At 42.9% G+C, this 20,583-nt stretch overlaps 1 protein-coding gene across 1 annotated transcript in view; it reads left to right on the top strand.

Moving 5' to 3' along the window:
• Nucleotides 1-1,405: 1,405 nt before the first annotated feature.
• LOC126234892 (uncharacterized) overlaps nt 1,406-20,583 on the top strand; it is a 260,388-nt gene continuing 241,210 nt past the window's right edge. Inside the window, exons 1-3 of the mRNA XM_049943633.1 lie at nt 1,406-1,421; nt 1,612-1,725; nt 15,022-15,138. Of these exons, the coding sequence (XP_049799590.1) occupies nt 1,406-1,421; nt 1,612-1,725; nt 15,022-15,138 (247 nt within the window). The remainder of the gene's footprint in view (nt 1,422-1,611; nt 1,726-15,021; nt 15,139-20,583) is intronic.

The following is a 20,583-nucleotide window of genomic DNA, read 5'->3' as shown; positions in this document are numbered from 1 at the left end:
GAGTGACTGAGGCCCTCCAGTCAGCAGCGGCGGCCTGAATGCTTGCTGTCGAGAAGGCGTTGGCAGCATGTTGGTTGTGAGTGTGTTTCTGGCCTCTCTCGTGGTAGGTGCGCATGATCTGGCGCCTGCTATCAGTCTTCGCGCTACATCTTCACCGCCCGGTGCGCTGGCGGCAACTTACGCCAGCACAGTAAGTAATCTGTTTATTATTTTAAAACTAATCGCCATATCTATTAATACATTTATCCCACTATGAGACAAGCCAGTCATTGCTATTATGGAAAACTATTTGCGATGGAATAAGGAACCATCATTGAACCCAGGTGTGCATCACATCGTCCGAAGCAAATCGATGGCCACGAAAGTCTTTCTTTAGGTTCCAAAAATATGGAAATCGCATAAAGAGAGATGTATTCTTACCCTTTAAATATCCTAATACACTCTACCTCTTCATCTTCTGCTTGTGTTGTGACATTGACTTGTATATTTGAACTACTACTGTAGGAGTTAGTCTGCTGTCGGTTCTGATGAAAACAACAACCCCATTGAAATGTTCACAGTAAATCACTCTCTGCAGTATACTCCTAATGACGAATCGGCCGGCCGGAGTGGCCGTGCGGTTCTAGGCGCTACACTCTGGAACCGAGCGACCGCTGCGGTCGCAGGTTCGAATCCTGCCCCGGGCATGGGTGTGTGTGATGTCCTTAGGTTAGTTAGGTTTAATTAGTTCTACGTTCTAGGCGACTGATGACCTCCGAAGTTAAGTCGCATAGTGCTCAGAGCCATTTGAACCATTTTTTAACCATAAAGAATCCTACCCCCCCGCCAGGAGATTTTCTACTGCTGTTGAAATCACTCTACATTTTTCTAACAGGAAATTCTTATATCCTATATTCCATCCATTTCATTTCACTAGCCCTCACTATGTTTAGAGTGAACTTTTGTATTTTTCTTTTCAGATTTTCTAACTCCCTTGCCATGTTCAAATTTCTAAAACTGCTCACTCTGTGTTTTCGTTGATTGTTTCATGCTACCATCAAGGTCACCTTCCATTGGCAGCTCCTCCCAGAGACTGTCCTTATATCCTCGTATGATTGATTGTTGGTGACACTTCGGTTTCTTGGGAGCAGTTTCTCCCCCCCCCCCCCATAGGCAGGATGTTGTCCTGAAGCTTTATCCGCTTCTCCGCCCTCTGTTAAAAAGCCGTTAATTCAATGAAGGTGACCTCTTAACCATATGTTTTTGGCAGACATTACTGATAATTTTTATTAAAAAATTAAGAATTAAGTAGTGCTAGGTTTGAACCCGGGACTTAAGAGGTTCTCATTTTTTTTTTAGTTGCATGGTGTGGGACTATTTTCATGAGTACCATAATGCTCGCTAAGGTCTTGGTGCATGTCACCTGATGAAGTTCAGTGAACGTAACCCGTAGTCGAAGGCAAAACATTTCCTAACAGGTTTTAAGTTTTTTGTTAAGTTTAGGCAGCAGGGTGATAAATATGCTTGATATGATTTCAGGAAAATTTATGACTGACCGCTTACCTCATGTAGGTGTAGCTTAGTGATATTTGATACATGATGCTTAGTGGTATTTTGTTTGGCTCGTTGCAGGGAAGAGCTTCACGTTGACGATCATCGTTGGCTCGTCGCCGCCGCAGATGGCGACGTACAGCAAGGCCATCAAGGTGACCGTGGACGGACCGCGGGAGCCCCGCTCCAAGACGCGTGAGTATCACATGTGTAAGTAAAAGCACCAAAGGCAATAGCCTACCACTTTAAGACCAATAACTTGCAACAGTGCCGTTAACTAACTACTGTGAACTGCACAAAGATCTAAGGAGAAAATAATACCTCCACAATGAGTCACAATACACGTAAGAAAATTTATAGTCTATTTATACGTAGGCAGACTCCGATCATTGCTTGACCTGTTTGGCACATGGTGTATCGGTTAATTCTGTGTATGTATGTGTGTGTGTGTGTGTGTGTGTGTGTGTGTGTGTGTGTGTGTATGTGTGTGTGTGGTGGGTGGGTGCCATAAAAACCCCAGGAGGGAGGTGACCACGATGAGTAATTTACGTAATCTGCAGTTTGCTGAACTGATCGCAGACGAAGAAATTACAATGCAGAGAAAACCAGAAAATAGTATTCCTTCATTTATTAATGCTCTATCTACGCGTTTGGGCGCTAGGTATCATCAGAATCCTTGTCCAGAAAAAGACCAGACGATTACAAAGTTATATGGTTGATTTGCAACGACTACGAGCAGACAGAAGTCTGCAAGGCAGCCATCTAACTCTGTAACTCTGTGGTTTTTATCTGAACCAGACTTCTGATGATGACTAACGCTGAAACGCGTAAACAATGGTTTAATAAACGAAGGAATAGTGTTTTATGGTTGTCTCTGTACTGCAGTTTCTTCATCTGCGAAAGTTCAGCAAATTGCAGACTACGCAAAATATACGTTTATTTTCCTTTGTTAGCAGTTTGTAGTTTTTGCTCATTATGGTGTACACGAAGTAACTGCAAGTGTTTTTTGTCTTGAACTATCCAATAACAGAGACCTATGAAGAATATCATACGAAAATTTTACAACTTACACGTTCACAGTCATTCAACAGTACGTAGTTTGGTAAGGAAATTTCAAGAGACTGGATCCTTGTTAGATCAAACAAGATCTACAATAACTAAGTGTTTTAAACGGTAAGAACCTAGAGAAGAATGGACTTTGGGGAAAAGTGCGAGACAATAGTTGCACTATTTTACGCTTCTCACTGGGATGTCGGGACCATTCGCTTGTAGAACTGTGTGTCGATTCACACTGTAACGTTACACAGTAACTTCACTGCCTCAAACTGACCTATTCAGAACGCGTGGACATAACGTATCAAGGAAATGAATGTAAATGTCATTAATTTTGTGATTAAAGGAAGACGAGTGGTAAGGTATGGAGCAGGGCACAAGACTGCTGGAGTGGAATTCTGAGCCCCAATGATGTACAGTAAGAACAAGAGATTTATTTGACATAATCAAGTAGCAAGCACTGGTAACAATTACAGTTACAGACTACCGGTGGGTATACTCATGGTTACAGAATTAATTAAATCAAAATAATAAAAAAACATCCATTTAAGCAAACAATTCTTGAAAGTGTGCAGGATAAACAGTCTTACGGCTCAAAACTTAAATAAACACACTATTACATAGAATTAACTTAAAAATTAATGTTAAGAAAAAACTTAACTACTGATCTAAAATGAATGAACGAATTTTCAAACAGGCAAAATGATAGACCCTTACGAATGTCAATAGGGTAACACAGTTTATAGCAACCTAGAAGCTTTCAAACTGTTCAACTGTAAATTGTCTTAACAGCAGAAGTCTCCACACAATTGAGCTGCCTGATTAATAACGAAAGAATCTGCAGCTTACAGAGAAAAGCATAACAAAAAATATAATGTGACCATTACATAATGCAGTAGACAGAAAAGAGTAAACACAAATTAGCACAAATGATAATTAATGGAAACCTTTAGCTGCCGACAGGTGTTGTTTATGTACCTCGACGGGGACAGCTGAAAATGTGTGCGCCGACCGGGACTCGAACCCGGGATCTCCTGCTTACTTAGCACACGCTCTATCCATCTGAGCCACCGAAGACACAGATGAATAGCGCGACTGCAGGGACTTTTCCGTTGCACGCTTCCCGTGAGATCCACATTCCCACTGCAATGTAAGCAGGGGATCAAGAGTTCGAGTCCCGGTCGGGGCACACATTTTCAAATGCCCCCATCTAGGTATATCAGCAACACCTGTCGGCCACTGAGGGTTTCAATTAATTATCCTTTATTCTAGAGAAGCTGCACGGTCATCAATGGCATCTGTTCTTTCGAGAACAGTTACTATCTTCATATACACTCCTGGAAATGGAAAAAAGAACACATTGACACCGGTGTGTCAGACCCACCATACTTGCTCCGGACACTGCGAGAGGGCTGTACAAGCAATGATCACACGCACGGCACAGCGGACACACCAGGAACCGCGGTGTTGGCCGTCGAATGGCGCTAGCTGCGCAGCATTTGTGCACCGCCGCCGTCAGTGTCAGCCAGTTTGCCGTGGCATACGGAGCTCCATCGCAGTCTTTAACACTGGTAGCATGCCGCGACAGCGTGGACGTGAACCGTATGTGCAGTTGACGGACTTTGAGCGAGGGCGTATAGTGGGCATGCGGGAGGCCGGGTGGACGTACCGCCGAATTGCTCAACACGTGGGGCGTGAGGTCTCCACAGTACATCGATGTTGTCGCCAGTGGTCGGCGGAAGGTGCACGTGCCCGTCGACCTGGGACCGGACCGCAGCGACGCACGGATGCACGCCAAGACCGTAGGATCCTACGCAGTGCCGTAGGGGACCACACCGCCACTTCCCAGCAAATTAGGGACACTGTTGCTCCTGGGGTATCGGCGAGGACCATTCGCAACCGTCTCCATGAAGCTGGACTACGGTCCCGCACACCGTTAGGCCGTCTTCCGCTCACGCCCCAACATCGTGCAGCCCGCCTCAAGTGGTGTCGCGACAGGCGTGAATGGAGGGACGAATGGAGACGTGTCGTCTTCAGCGATGAGAGTCGCTTCTGCCTTGGTGCCAATGATGGTCGTATGCGTGTTTGGCGCCGTGCAGGTGAGCGCCACAATCAGGACTGCATACGACCGAGGCACACAGGGCCAACACCCGGCATCATGGTGTGGGGAGCGATCTCCTACACTGGCCGTACACCACTGGTGATCGTCGAGGGGACACTGAATAGTGCACGGTACATCCAAACCGTCATCGAACCCATCGTTCTACCATTCCTAGACAGGCAAGGGAACTTGCTGTTCCAACAGGACAATGCACGTCCGCATGTATCCCGTGCCACCCAACGTGCTCTAGAAGGTGTAAGTCAACTACCCTGGCCAGCAAGATCTCCGGATCTGTCCCCCATTGAGCATGTTTGGGACTGGATGAAGCGTCGTCTCACGCGGTCTGCACGTCCAGCACGAACGCTGGTCCAACTGAGGCGCCAGGTGGAAATGGCATGGCAAGCCGTTCCACAGGACTACATCCAGCATCTCTACGATCGTCTCCATGGGAGAATAGCAGCCTGCATTGCTGCGAAAGGTGGATATACACTGTACTAGTGCCGACATTGTGCATGCTCTGTTGCCTGTGTCTATGTGCCTGTGGTTCTGTCAGTGTGATCATGTGATGTATCTGACCCCAGGAATGTGTCAATAAAGTTTCCCCTTCCTGGGACAATGAATTCACGGTGTTCTTATTTCAATTTCCAGGAGTGTATTTACAAATTAGCACACTATGGACGGTTAGCGTCAACACAGACCGCGCTTCTGAATTTCGTGCGCGAGACCCGACCGGAAACAACAACCAGCACGCGCTGTACGCTGACAACAGCTTGTATAATACACACAAAACCAGCATCAATATACAATTCACTTAAACAAATCACGACAACAGTAAAATACAGGATCATCAAGGTGAAAAACAAGTACAGATAAGATTCGGCTGCAAGTTTTTTAAATTCGGTATCGCATAATAAGCTACAGGTACAGTTGATGTTAATTCTACCGATAAGACAGCCTGAATCAAATTAACATTCCTAAAGGCTAATATCTGCAGAGCCACTGAGGACTTTGACCTTGTAACGAACGAGAACCTGCACAAAGTTCGAACTTCTAAGAATGTCGCCCTTGACGTCACAAGGTTTTCAACAAGTTACAGCTGCCCACAGGCAGAAAGCGTCATCGCAAAATCCAGCCTAAGTTAACAGTTAACCTTAAGCACGCAAGGAATCCACTGAGAAATCATAAAAGTAGCAATTCACTCAGATAAGATACAAGTTCGCCGTATATCGCCCACAACTGACAGTAGTCAAGAACTGATAGCAAAATCAACTAGGGCTCAAATCAGTTAATTCCGCTCGCGATTAACTCATCACTCAAGCGATTTATAAGAAGACGCCTCGAATAGTGGCCACACGGAGCAATCACGGTTTGAAAACGATGCACCAGACAACTAGCTCACAATTGCAAAATTAATCCATGGGGCTGCCGTAGTTGTACAATCCATTCCAAACTCTAGGGTCTGGTCACAGCGCGAAAGCGGAACGATTCTCGGACAGAGCTTGTGTTTACTGGTCCCGGCAGCCACACTCTAGTTCCACTCACCATCAGCGCCCCAATGACGACAGCAATGCGGCACAGCAATACACCACGCGCCCTGCTATGCCTCGTGCAGACTCTCTCCGTACTCCTTTCAACCTCGCAGAGCACCGGGCCCCACGTATCAAGGGGACGCTCGCTAACCAGCGCGCCGCAAAGCACATCTTTTAGACACTCCACGAAAGTAAGAGTATCGCGGGAGGTCACGGCATAACGAGAAAGAAAAATACGAGGCGTGTTTTTTAATTACGTACCGTATTGAAATTAAAAATGACGTGCTAAGGTATCTCAATAATTTTTTACGTGAAAGCCTGTACCTTAATCTACTTTTCTACATAATTTCCTTCAATATTGAGGCACTTGTCATAACGTTGTACCAGTTTTTGAATACCCTCCTCATAGGAGTCTGCCGCCTGACTTGTTAATCACTGCATCACCACTGTTTTGACTTCGCCATCGTCTTGAAGACGCTGACCGCCCAAGTGTTTTTTCAAGATAAAACATGGGTGGCCTACGTCACACCAGAATCAAAGCAACATTCCATGGAATGGCGGTATTCAGATTCACCCAGAAAACTGAAGTTTAAGCAAACAATTTCTGACCGGAAAATCATGTGCACGGTTTTTTGTGATAGAAAAGGAGTATTGCTTGTGGCATTTCTGCTTCGTAATGTGACAACCAATGCAGCAGCTTACTGTAAGACATTCCACAATCTGCGCCGTTCAATTCAGAACAAAAGACGTGGCAAGTTGAGCAATGGCATCGTTTTGGTGCAAGACAGTGCCTGTCCGCATGTGGCGAATCAGACCAAAGATCTCATCACATCTTTTCGGTGGGAAATTCTAGATCATCCTCATTGCAGCCCCGATATTGCGCCCAGTGACTACCATCTGTTCCTGCACTTGAAGAAACACCTGGGCGGTCAGAATCTTCAAGACGATGACGAAGTCAAAACAGTGGTGATGCAGTGGTTAACAAGTCAGGCGGCAGACTTCTATGAGGAAGGTATTCAAAAACTGGTACAACGTTATGACAAGTGCCTCAATATTGACGGAAATTATTTAGAAAAGTAGATTAAGGTACAGGCTTTCATGTAAAAATAAAATTATTGAGATATCTTAGCATGTCTTTTTTTAATTCCAAAACGGTACCTACTTAAAAAAACACGCTTCTTAGTAAAAAAGTAGCAGAGTGGCTATTCTACTTGTAGGAATCTGGCACTTTTCACACGTATTTTTGCGAATTCAACTATTTCTGGCCAGATATACAATACACAAACCTCCTCCCTTGGAATACGGGAACGTTATAGAGGACGATGACCATTCTAACAACGTGCCAAATCTTCGACTCGCTCACCTCACAAACAAAATAGCAGTAATGCCCGCTTAAAGATGGAGTGTTCGTTGATTTGCAGTGAAAATGATATTCAGAAAATCGCTGAGTCACTACGAATACGGATAGCTGGAATGTTATTCAAAATTCGAATTGCAGTTGGCATTAATTACAGACTTGATATAATAAATCTAAATAGAGAACGGCCGGCCGGAGTGGCCGTGCGGTTCTAGGCTCTACAGTCTGGAGCCGAGCGACCGCTATGGTGCAGGTTCGAATCCTGCCTCGGGCATGGATATGTGTGATGTCCTTAGGTTAGTTAGTTTTAATTAGTTCGAAGTTCTAGGAGACTGATGACCTCAGAGGTTAAGTCGCATAGTGCTCAGAGCCATTTTTTTGAAATAGAGAACAAAGCCATTGTTTACACTTTCCCTGCCTCACTCGCACTGCAGCATAGCTCATGAAGCATACGTTTTACATCTATCCACAATAAGGTCATCATGGGTGTCTGGAATACAGACCATGCACCAAGAGGATAGCCTAGAATTAATGAAGCGCCATAATTAAGTGGCTGAAAAATGAAGAACTAGGCTCTTCTACAAATTTCCATTTAGTAATGAGTTAAAGAATTAGTTTTTGGCGAAACAGTATTTTGATGACACAGAACTGGGTCATTAGAATTGTATATTATGTTTGTTCTAAAACATCATGCAGTGACTATTTCAAAAATTTTGCTTCACTGTATATCCATCTACCGTGTGCTCACGTATGGATTCATTGCAACAGAATCGAGAACAGTAACTTCATCGGCTTCGACTGCACGAGTTTCATAATGATCACGTGATTTTGAATTGAAACTTTCCGTTTCTTGAAGCGTTACAACGAGACGAGAAAACACCTGTACAGAAGGTGGGTCCTTGTCAGCATATCGCTCTCTGTTGAGTTCCTCTGCCTGAGCAGCACTCCGCCTACCTTAAGCTACAATAAAAGTAATGCTGAAGCAGTTCATAACCAAGGACTGCGTTTCCTGTGCATAGCTTACCGCTTAAAAGTGTTCAAGACATGTACCAATATTATAAGAAAATATTATTGCACTTTCCATTCAGGTAACTTACATTTTGTACAGAGGAATGTTGTTCTTGTTGTGGTCTTCAGTCCTGAGACTGGTTTGTTGCAGCTCTCCATGCTACTCTATCCAGTGCACTCTGGTTTATCTCCCAGTACGTAGGCAGCCTACATCCTTCTGAATCTCCTTAGTGTATTCATCTCTTGGTCTCCCTCTACGATTTTTACCCTCCACGTTGCCCTCCAATACGAAACTGGTGATCCCTCGATGCCTCAGAACATGTCCTACCAACCGATCCCTTCTTCTAGTCAAGTTGTGCGACAAACTCCTCTTCTCTTCAATTCTATTCAATACCTCCTCATTAGTTATGTGATCTACCCATCTAATCTTCAGCATTCTTCTGTAGCACCACATTTCGAAAGCTTCTCTTCTCTTCTTGTTCATACTATTTATCGTCCATGTTTCACTTCCATACATAGCTACACTCCATACAAATACTTTCAGAAACGACTTCCTGACACTTAAATTTATACTCGATGCTAACAAATTTCTCTTCTTCAGAAACGCTTTCCAAGCCATTGCTAGTCTACATTTTATATCCTCTCTGCTTCGACCATCATCACTTATTTTGCTCACCAAATAGCAAAACTCCTTTACTACTTTAAGTGTCTCATTTCCTAATCTAATTCCCTCAGCATCACCCGACTTAATTCGACTACATTCCTCGTTTGGCTTCTGCTGATGTTCATCTTATATCCTCCTTTCGAGACACTATCTATTCCATTCAACTGCTCTTGCAAGTCCTTTGCTGTCTCTGACAGAATTGCAATGTCATCGGTGAACCTTAAAGTTTTTATTTCTTCTCCATGGATTTTAATACCTACTCCGAATGTTTCTTTTGTTTCCTTTACTCCTTGCTCAATATACAGATTGAATAACATTGGGGGGAGGCTTCAACCCTGTCTCACTCCCTTCTCAATCACTGCTTCCCTTTCATGTACCTCGACTCTTATAACTGCCATCTGGTTTCTGTACAAATTGTAAACAGCCTTTCGCTCCCTGTATTTTACCCCTGCCACCTTCAGAATTTGAAAGAGAGTATTCGAGTCAACATTTTCGAAAGCTTTCTCTAAGTCTAGAAATGCTAGAAACGTAGGTTTGCCTTTTCTTAATCTAGCTTCTAAGATAAGACGTAGAGTCAGTATTGCCTCGCGTGTTCCAATATTTCCTCGGAAGCGAAACTGATCTTCCCCGAGGTCGGCTTCTACCAGTTTTTCCATTCGTTTGTAAAGAATTCGCGTTAGTATTTCGCAGCCGTGACTTATTAAATTGATAGTTCGTTAATTTTCACATTTTCACATAAGGGGATAGGATTTCTATTTCTCATCGTTGGGATTCATTGTAGTTACTGAAACCTTCAACTGGAGACGATTGACTGAACGACCGCAAAGCGCTTTCCATTTGTCTTCTATAAAATCCAGAAAGTGGATGACTTATGTTACTCCGTCTCCCAGAGCTATGTACCAGTATAGGAGAGTCAAATTTGAATTTGTATTACGTTTTTAATAAAGTTAACTGTACACTGTGATACAATTTTGAACAGGCGGAAGTGAATACGTAATAGAAAATTTAGGGTTCTACTTAAAAAATATGTATTGCCGTTCATATCTTAGTAATGAAACAAGTTACGAAAAAGGCAATCATTCTGATCAGTGTCCGCCAAGAAGGTGAAGAATATCTGCTTGACACACACTGTGCTTTGAAATTAAAGAATCCTGATTCTAAACCACGTAAGTGATTACCATTCCGACACATAAGTGTGAAATTGAACTCAAAGGTACCTGCAACCTTCCTCTGTCATGGTACAAAAGCGTAGCGCCTTGCGACGTCACCCTCGTGCCTGGCGACGCTTCAAACACCAATGCGTCGACACATGCAAAAAGAAAAAAATAAGAAAAAGAAAATGACACAGTTCAAAAATTCATGTGAGTTGTAACGTGGGTTACTGATGTCACAATGCCCCAAATTTCACCGCAATTCTGTCCACCGAAACCATGCACGTGCCACACGATGGGATGGTCGACACACACCCCTCTTAGCAACACTTCATTTCTTCTTTTGACGCCTCAGCGATGGACGTCAGAATCGCTACTACCAGCGTTGAAATTTTGCCGTTTTCTTATGGGTGGCCAAGGAAAACATTTCAGACACGGAGACGCCTCAGGGGGTATCGTAAAGGGCTTCGACACTGCTACCCCCTCCCTTCTGATCGTTTCAGCCCTACTTTAAGGACATCTTGAAGCTGCAACCCTACTGAAGGAAATTTGACCCCTTAGGGAGTGTAGCGCGATCGCAGTTTTTGCTATGTTGTACAACTAGGTACTGTTAAAAACCATTCATAGAAATCTGAACGTGATCCGAACAGTAAAGGTTCATATGCTTTTTCGTCCCTCCTTTCTCGCGCTGTCCTTTGGCCTGATCAAGGGGAGAAGGGTGGAGGGGGAAGGGTTGCATTATTAAGATGTGCGTGAATAAAACGTTAAAGGGTTCCCTGTGGCACGAGTGGTAGGCAACCCTTTCGACACCCCCCAGGAGGTGCATGCCTGTCTGTAGGCGGTAAATGAGCCGCAAGGTAGAATCTGAGTTGACATTCCTGACACGTATGTACGTAGTGCTCAACTAAGGTGTGTGGGTGGCACCGAAGGCGTTACCGTCCTGAGGGTCTTAGAGGGACCCTTTCCCGTTTGATTTACGCACATCATATTGTTGCATTCCCCACTTCAGTGATCAGATCATAGTAAGTCGTGAAAAAGAAGGGATGGAAAAGGGTAAAAACGTATTTCTACTGCTGATCACATTCAGATTTCGCCGAATACACGATAAAACGAATTTAAATGCTGTCAGTTCGACTGAATACCTAGGAATTACTATTATGAACAACTTAAGTTGGAACGATCACGTAGATAATATAGTGGGGAAAGCAAATCAAAGAACGCTTTATTGGCAGAACCCATGGAATTTGCAGTAGGTCCACTAAAGAGATTGCTTTCACTAAGCTTGTCCACCCTCTTCTGGGTACTAAATAGGGCGTGGCATCTGCATTAGATATGACTGACGGAGGACATCAAGAAAATTAAAAGGGCAATTCATTTTCTATTATCGCGAAATAGGGGAGAGAATGCCACGGATATGAACTGAGGTGGCCATCATTAAAACAAAGGCCTTTTTAACTGCGGCGAGATCTTTTCAGGAACCTTCAATCACCAACTTTCTCCTCTCATTCTAAAAATATTTTAGTATTGCCATAGGGAAAGTGGTCATCATAATAAAATAAGAAAATCCGGGTGGGAAGGGGGGGGGGGGGGGGAGCAGAGCTCATACTGAAAGATTAATTGTTCATTTTTCCCATGTGCTGTTAGAGAATGGAGCGGTAGAGATACAGTCTGACGGTGGTTCGAAGAAATCTCTTCCAGGCTCCTAAGTGTGATCTACAGAGTGGTCATGTAGGTTTAGAGGGTATTACGACCTTCCTGCAGTGCGGTATGTCCCTGGTGACGTTGGTGAGAATTGTGTTGAAATTTGGTCCAGTGTGACATCCTTAGCCCAACTAACTTACAACTCGCATAAACTTCTTAGCCGTGGAATCTGTTTTCTTTCTTTTCTTTTTTTTTTAATGTGTCGACATTCAGCTGTTTGAATCTTCGCCGAGCCTGAGGGTGATGCGGCAAGGCGCCACACTTTTGCCCATTACAGAGGAAGAGTGTAAGCATCTGCGAACCAAATTTCAATCTTATTGTGTCGGAATGGAAGACAATTACGGGGTTTCCAGAAAGTGGTACTTGTTGCGCAGTGCGTCCACGCGCCTATTCTCAACACCTGACACGCTGCCCAAGGGAAAACTAGCAGTAATTGTTTGCTCTTGCCACATGTACTTGGAGGTACTAATCACCCTAAACCATATAACTTGTAACATCTATAAATAATATTCTACAAATGATGTAAGTACTGATGTAATGCTGTACAGTCGCCAACAGAAATATATGTGTTTATACCTATTACATCCTATGTAACTTGAGACAGTGAAATATCTCGAAAATGGGACATCGGTTGAAAAAAATGTTCAAGATGAAAAGTTAATATTAGTAAAGGGCACATCTGTCTTTTCTTAAGTTGGCGATCTCCTAATCATCCCTCCTGGGTGTGCGGGGTCAACTTTGTATTTTCAAGAGGCAGACTTGCATTTTTATTGCAAACTCGGCTTCTACGCCAAAATATATGCACGGTTTACTCAAATCATTGTTTTCTGTTCTTATTAGATGACGCTGCAATCAAAAATATCAAGTGTGCCTATTTTTGCAATTGAGAACCGACGAATTTGATTCTACATTTAATTTACGATGAAATGTAAACTTTTGTGTTATACCAGTAGATATTTATGTTTGAAGTTTGCCGCGCGGGATTAGCCGAGCGGTCTAAGGCGCTGCAGTCAAGGACTGTGCGGCTGGGTCCCGGCGGAGGTTCGAGTCCTCCTTCAGGCATGAGTGTGTGTGTTTGTCCTTAGGATAATTTGGGTTAAGTAGTGTGTAAGCTTAGAGACTGATGACCTTAGCAGTTAAGTCCCATAAGATTTCACACACATTGGAACATTTTTTTGTTTGATGTTTATTTTGATGTCACAATTTAATTGTACAGCAAAACATGTTTAGCCGTTTCAGTGACTGGTTAGAAACTACGTGTAGTGTAATCCAGAGACAATTATGCGGATGTTGTCGCTTACTGTTCCCGTCGAGCCGGCTGCTGTGGCCGAGCGATTCTAGGCGTTTCAGTCTGGAACCGTGCGGCTGCTACGGTCGCAGGTTCGAATCCTTCCTCGGACATGGATGTGTGTGATGTCCTTATGTTAGTTAGGTTTAAGTAGTTCTAGGGGACTGATGACCTCACTTGTTGAGTCCCATAGTGCTCAGAGCCATTTGAATAATTTGTTCCCGTCGTAGGCCGGCCGAAGTGGCCGCGCGGTTCTGGCGCTGCAGTCTGGAACCGCGAGACCGCTACGGTCGCAGGTTCGAATCCTGCCTCGGGCATGGATGTGTGTGCTGTTCTTAGGTTAGTTAGGTTTAACTAGTTCTAAGTTCTAGGAGACTAATGACCTCAGCAGTTGAGTCCCATAGTGCTCAGAGCCATTTGAACCATTTTGTTCCCCTCGTGATGCTTGATTTCGGTGAGTCCCAGTGCCTCTCACCATTCGGGTGCCTGATTTCGCTGAGCATTATCACTTCATGGACATTTTACCTTACTACAGTGGTTGTGGCTTCTATTCCGCTGGTAGCCGCGTAGGGGACAGTGCAAGAGTTACGGTGGTTGGATGGAAACACACTTAGAAATAAGTCTCAATGATGGCAGGGTTCGAGGGCGCCCGCCGAAATTAAGGATTCCAATGCTTTTCAGTCTCACCATGATCAACACTGTAAGGATCAGAAAACTGCGTTACCATACAAGTAAGTTATCTGCCAGAAAAGTTAATGTCTAACCATATTTTTTGTACTGTAGAGTCACATTTCCAACTACAAGTAATGTTTGAACATCAGTATCAATCTATAGAACATAAGGATTTAAATTTACATGGCAAATGAAAAGTAGAATCAAATGCATGGGATCTTAATTGCAAAACCTGGCACACTTGTTATTTGTCGATTACAGCCCCATATGCCACGAATGGGAAACAATGGTCTGAGTAAACTGTACGCATTTTTGGGTGTGAAATCCGAATATGCAATAATGGGGGTTGCTATTATAACATACAAAGTTTATGCTGCCAATGTTGGAGAGGTGGTTAGGAGATGGCCATGTGTAGCAGACAAGTGGTCCCTTTACTAGCATTAACTTTGCATCTAGAACATCTTTTCGTATGATTCGTCAATATCTAGGTATTTAGTTGTCTTAAGTTATAACAAACACCCTGTGTGTGTATGTGTGCGTGTGTGTGTGTGTGTGTCTGTATCCTTTGTCATTAACAATATTTCTCGTTGTGGAAACTATGAGTGGAACACAAAGACAAAAAAAAGAAAAAAAAACACCTCTACGAAAGATTTAAAGTGGTTTCTCAGCTTGTGGGAGAATATTAAATTTCTTGTAAGTAATGTGATGCAGATAAAGACAAGGATTAAGAACTTTTTTAATCTTTGTCTTCTTTGTATGCATCAGATCCAACTACGTGGGACTCATGGAATACGAGGAACATAATGTAGTTGGCGCTAAAACTTAAAGTGCATGCGTTAGCAGAATTTCCTGATTTTTGACCTTTCAGTTGTAAATTGACATAAAGTGCACAGTTGTAAATAAACTTAGCTCTCTTGATTATGAGGCTTGGTGTATGTGGCTGATGGTAGTGTTTTGTGTTCGGCAGGCCACCAGCAGTTCCACCCATTCCACTTCGGACCCAGGCCATTCCACTTCGGCAGCCCGCTGGACGGGCAAAGGGTACACGACCCGCTCGTCGGTTCTCTACCCTTCAAGCTGTCTGGTGAGTCTCGCTACAACTACAGCTACTGTTGTGGTGTTACACCCTGTACAATTTTTCGCCGTTGGGATTCGCAAAATAAAAACACAATCGGTACCCAGTCTCCATCTGGCATTCACTGTAGTGCCAAAGGCGCTCTCTATATCTGCATCTACATAAAAACATCGCAAGCCATTGTACGACGCTAGGCCAGAGGAAAATTAATTCCCGTATTAGCGATCTTCTCTCCTATTCCAGCACATAATGAGTGACAGTCTACGTATATGCCTCTGTATGTGCCTCAAACCCTCTTGTGCTGATGATCCACACACGAGACATACAGGTCGGGCAGAATGGACTGGCCCGAAAAATATCTGTGACATTGAAGACTTCTTACTTCATACTCACCCAGGAGCAGATTGTGTAAGTTGGGTTGCCTATCTGAAGGTGCGTGTTTTATTTATCCCGCCCTATACTGTCATAGCACACAATGGTGACACGGTCTTTCTCGAGTACAGGCTCACTGAATATACCCAATTTCTGAAGAACTAGGCCAGTTTTGTTCCCAAAGGTTCCCGCTGAAGTTTCCCGACCATCTCTTTTACCGATCTCTTTTTTATTTCTGAGTAGGAGAGTTTGCCTTAGAGAAAAGCGTGCCGCAGTATAATACTTGGTGCTCTTCCATAATGGTGCAACGTTTGACACAGCGACAACATTTGTGGTTAATCTAGCAACGCAGTGTAGGGTCTGTAGCTAGTGGAACCACGCGAGGACATTCCGAAACATGCGCACAGACAGAGGCTTGGGGCTGCCTTTGAGGTTTCCGCAGATTTAGAGAAGAGAGCTCGTGTTCGTGATTTACACGGTCGGTAATGCACGCAGGATTACGTGGCCGCGGTGCGACTGTCTCTTCACTCGGTTGCCTGGGTGCTTTGCGACTGTCACATATCAGCAGAAGCGTGAGCGCCCGCTGACAGTTGAGTAGGGAATACCTCGTGCCGCGTTTATACAACCGCCGCTTGCTGTAACCTGGGTATTGTGTAAGAGGAAAATGAGCGGCCTAGATTTTGTTTCGTGGAGTTTGGTACACAAGATGCTTTTGCCTTTGACATCGAATTCCTGATTATACAGTCAACACGATGAACCTCAAAATGAATTTCCGGAATTCGTGTGCATGGTGCTTGTCGGGTTCGATACTTATGATGAAGAGTGAAGGCTTTTTAAGATTAAATGTGGTGGTACTAGAAATTTTAAACTAGAAAAGACGTTTTACGCTTACATGGGTTCGGTATGCTGATTCTGTAAGTGTCTCTTTAAAGCGTAAGTGAAAAAGAAAAGAACTCAAAATAGTCAGACATCTTTTTGTCACGGCGCACTATCGAGGCTTTGCTCTGTCATTAGGCGCCAGTGCCGCTGCCTATTTCAGGCGAATTACGGCTGGAGAACCAACGATGTCGAAAACTCTGCAGCGCTGTGCATATTCGTTGTGTACGTTCCTTGACTACTCTGCATTTGATCTTTACACGTTCGCAGTTTACAAACATTCGATCGTAACTCCCACTTGATGTCTGAGCAAAGACTCCGAAACGCTTCGAAAATTAAAAAGAATTTAAAGTTTAGTGACTGTTTACGCTGTGTTTCTTATGTTTACTAGCTAACCTGGCAATGATTTCCAGTTGATAAATATATATGGCAATTTAATATTGTAAAGGACATAGTTCTTATTATAGGAAACAGCGATCTATTATTATTATAAATAAACTGGAAGCAGTCTTAGTCGCATAATTTTTTTTAATGTGGTGACCGGTTTCGATCTTATGATAAGATCATCTTCAGACCATAGATGTCTGCCGGAGGTGGTGGCGCATGGCAACCCACTTGTTTGTGGCCGGAAAACATATATGGTTAAGATGATCTTGTAATAAGATCTAAACCGGTCACCACATTAAAAAATTTATGCAATCAAGACTGCTTCCAGTTTATTTATGTGGCAATTTGATATCTCCTCTTCCTTCTCTCTGTGTCCATTTCCTCCTTCCTCTTTCTTTGTCCATTTGTTCCTCCTCCTCTCGCCTCTCTCTCTCCCTCTCTCTCTCTCTCTCTCTCTCTCTCCTCTGCCCTTTCTCTCCATCTTCTCACCCCCCCTCCTCTCTCTCGAGCTTCACCTTCCCCCTATCTATGTCCAATTCTTCCCCTCCCCTCCAACCTCTCTCCCACTCTCTGTCCATCTCATCTTCCGTTCTCTCTCTTATTGCTAACTAAACCTTGATTGGGAATTGACGTTGCTTAAAATGAAGGGGTAAATCGATTGGGATCATTCGTATACTGGGTAAGAGAGAGTTCCCTTGAGCTGTTGGGTCTGTGAGGATGCAGCTTCACTGACAGCATTTCGAGTGGTTTTAACCTGCGAGCGGTTAAGATTACAAAGTTTAGGACAATTGACATTCCGTAAAAGAATTCTAACCAAAACTCGTTAAGCCAAAAGTACAATTTTCTTGTTTTGTTTTAGAAACCACAGCGAAGAAGAAAGAAAATTACCGCATCGTTGTGTATACACTTTTTTAAAATTATATATATGAAGGGGTCGGAGAGATATAGTCATAAGCCGAACTCCTGTTGAAACTGAGATATTCACGCTGTGACGTTCTTAACGATGCCCTCCTCATCTTGAACTCAAGACGTTCCGTCTTTCTCCAACAGGTATCAGGTGATGACGTAGTGTAATCCTATACTCTGCCACCTGGTGTCATTTTCAGAAGATACATAGTCACAAGCCACATCAAAATGGCTGAATGCTCACGTACGTATGAAGGTGCTTCGCACATTCTAGGTACATATGGCAGTGACAGTAGTGTAAATGAGGCTTGTGATCCTTTTGACAGTGATGGTGATGAGTCTTGGTTTCCATCAAGCAACAATACTAGCTCAGAAGATGTTTCGGTAAGTATACAAAAGCGTGTAATCAGAATAATTGCTGGAGCTCATCCAAGACCATCCTGCAGACACTTATTCAAAGAGCTAGAAATCTTCACTGTAGCCTCACAATATATATATATATATATATATATATATATATATATATATATATATATATATATATATATATATATTCTCTTATGAAATTTGTTATTAACAATCCGAACGAATTCAAAAGTATTAGCAGTGTACATGGCTACAACATTAGGAGAAAGGATGATCTTCACTACTCAAGGTTAAATCTAACTTCGGCTCAGAAGAGGGTAAATTATGCTGCCACAAAAGTCTTTGGTCACTTACCTAATAGCATCAAAAGTCTGAGAGATAGCCATATAGCATTTAACAGGAAATTAAAAGAATTTCTTAATGGCAACTCCTTCTACTCATTAGGTGAATATTTGGATATAGTAAGTGGGTAATTTCCCAACCACCCCCCCCCCCCAAAAAAAATAATAAATTTCAAAATATTGAGTGTCATGTAATATTTTGTCTAATGTAATATCTTGTATAGACACCTTTCATTAACCTGACACGTTCCACATCATTACGAAGTGGCTGGCTCTGAGCACTATGGGACTCAACTGCTGTGGTTATCAGTCCCCTAGAACGTAGAACTACTTAAACCTAACTAACCTAAGGACATCACACACATCCATGCCCGAGGCAGGATTCGAACCTGCGACCGTAGCAGTCGCACGGTTCCGGACTGCGCGCCTAGAACCGCGAGACCACCGCGCATTAGGAAGTGTCGTATTCATGATCTATGGAACAAGTACTAATCTAATCTAAACTGGTGATCATTGTCCAGTGGCTTGTGACTTAGTTTCTCGTAACATTGCTCTCACAGTTGGTCGTCGTCTTTTGTGTTAATGAGAAACCTTTAGAGCCTAATTTTAATGACCACTAATTGTAATAATAATATAGTTTTCATGGCTAAAAACTTGTAAGAATATTTTTATTATCAATGCCACTTGAGCGGCATCTAATGATTTGTCTGGCTTGTGACTATATCTCACTGAAGTTATGTGACTATATTTCTATTCATATTACAGCTTGAAATAAGTAGATCAAATGAACTATCACCCCAAATCCAAGCTCCTCAACAAAAAGAAAGCGTAATGTTGATCAGTGGAAGAAAATTAACACCAAACGTCGACGTAACGCGGGTCCGCAGTTTGTGTTTTCTAAAATCAACAACACTTTGAGGCAGCATCTTTGGGAAGTCCGCTATAGGAAACTAACCGGAGAAGAAGAAAATATTTTCCACTCGTTTTGGGACAAAGGAAACTTTAAAACCCAGAATACTTACCTTATGCGTGCTTTAAAAATGGTACCAAGAAAGCGAAGGTTCCTTTCACCTTTTGAAACACAAATGGACCAACTATCACAAATTTACTTTACTTTGTTCTGCTACACATTTCTTTCTTTCACAGCTATCCAATAAAGACTGCAAAGCAAATTTCATCTAGAGCCGTGACATATTCATACAATGTGAAAGTAAATGGAATGGAAGTCATGATATGCAAGAAAGCTTTCCTCAGGGTTCATACCTTACAGAACCACACAAAAAGAGTGAGGAATTTGCAACAGCAAATGAAGTTGTGTCGCGCAGTTCCAAAAGAAGGTGAAAGAGGTTTGTATATTACATTTAACTGTAAGGTACCTATTTTAACCGAATAAAATAATGTTGAAGTAAAATAATAACAGGAAGTAATGTATCAACTCTTGTGCTCTTTTCTTTCAGGCGAACATGGCAGTCAGCCACATAAATTTCAAGACGAAGCCGTGCAAGGTGTCAGAGACTTCTTCAATGCTCTAACAAAATATGACAGTCATTATCGCAGGCAGCAGAACCTCAAAAAAGTATATTTTGGATATGATCTCACAATATCATCTTTATTGCGGGACAAATACTCCGAATACTGCAAGGAAAAGGGTGTCCCCACTGTCTCACAAAGCAAATTCAGGGCAATTTTTGTGTTCGAATTTAACATAGGCTTCAAACTGCCTAAAAGCGACACATGTTCAACATGTGATGCCTTTCTAACAGCAACGAGTAACCCAGAATTATGCACAGAATAAATTACACACAGAAGAAAACAACATGAGTTGCATCTAAGAAAGACTGATAGCGGGCAAAATATGATCGTGTCTTTAACTTTTCTGGCTAAAGAGAATATGAAAGAGAACCACATAATAACAATGGACATGTAACAAACGTTTCCCACGCCAAAACTAACAGCTGGTCCAACATTCTGCAAGAGAAAAATATGGACATATAGCTACGGTATCCTAGATTGTGGGCCAAATAAGGGATACATGTTTCTGTGGAGTGAGAAGCATGGAGGAAGGGGTTCAGATGAAGATAGGAGCTGTTTATTAAAATACTTGGAAATAACTAACACTCAAGCCAAATATCTCCACATAATCACAGATAAATGTAAGGGCCAGGCAAAGAATTGGTCTCTTATTGCCCTGGAAAGCACTCTCATT

This window comes from Schistocerca nitens, chromosome 2 (assembly GCF_023898315.1).
Source record: "Schistocerca nitens isolate TAMUIC-IGC-003100 chromosome 2, iqSchNite1.1, whole genome shotgun sequence".
In the NCBI taxonomy this organism is placed as follows: Eukaryota; Metazoa; Arthropoda; class Insecta; order Orthoptera; family Acrididae; genus Schistocerca; species Schistocerca nitens.
Note: the sequence above shows the minus strand (reverse complement) of the source record. Positions and strands in the feature narration are given on the sequence as shown.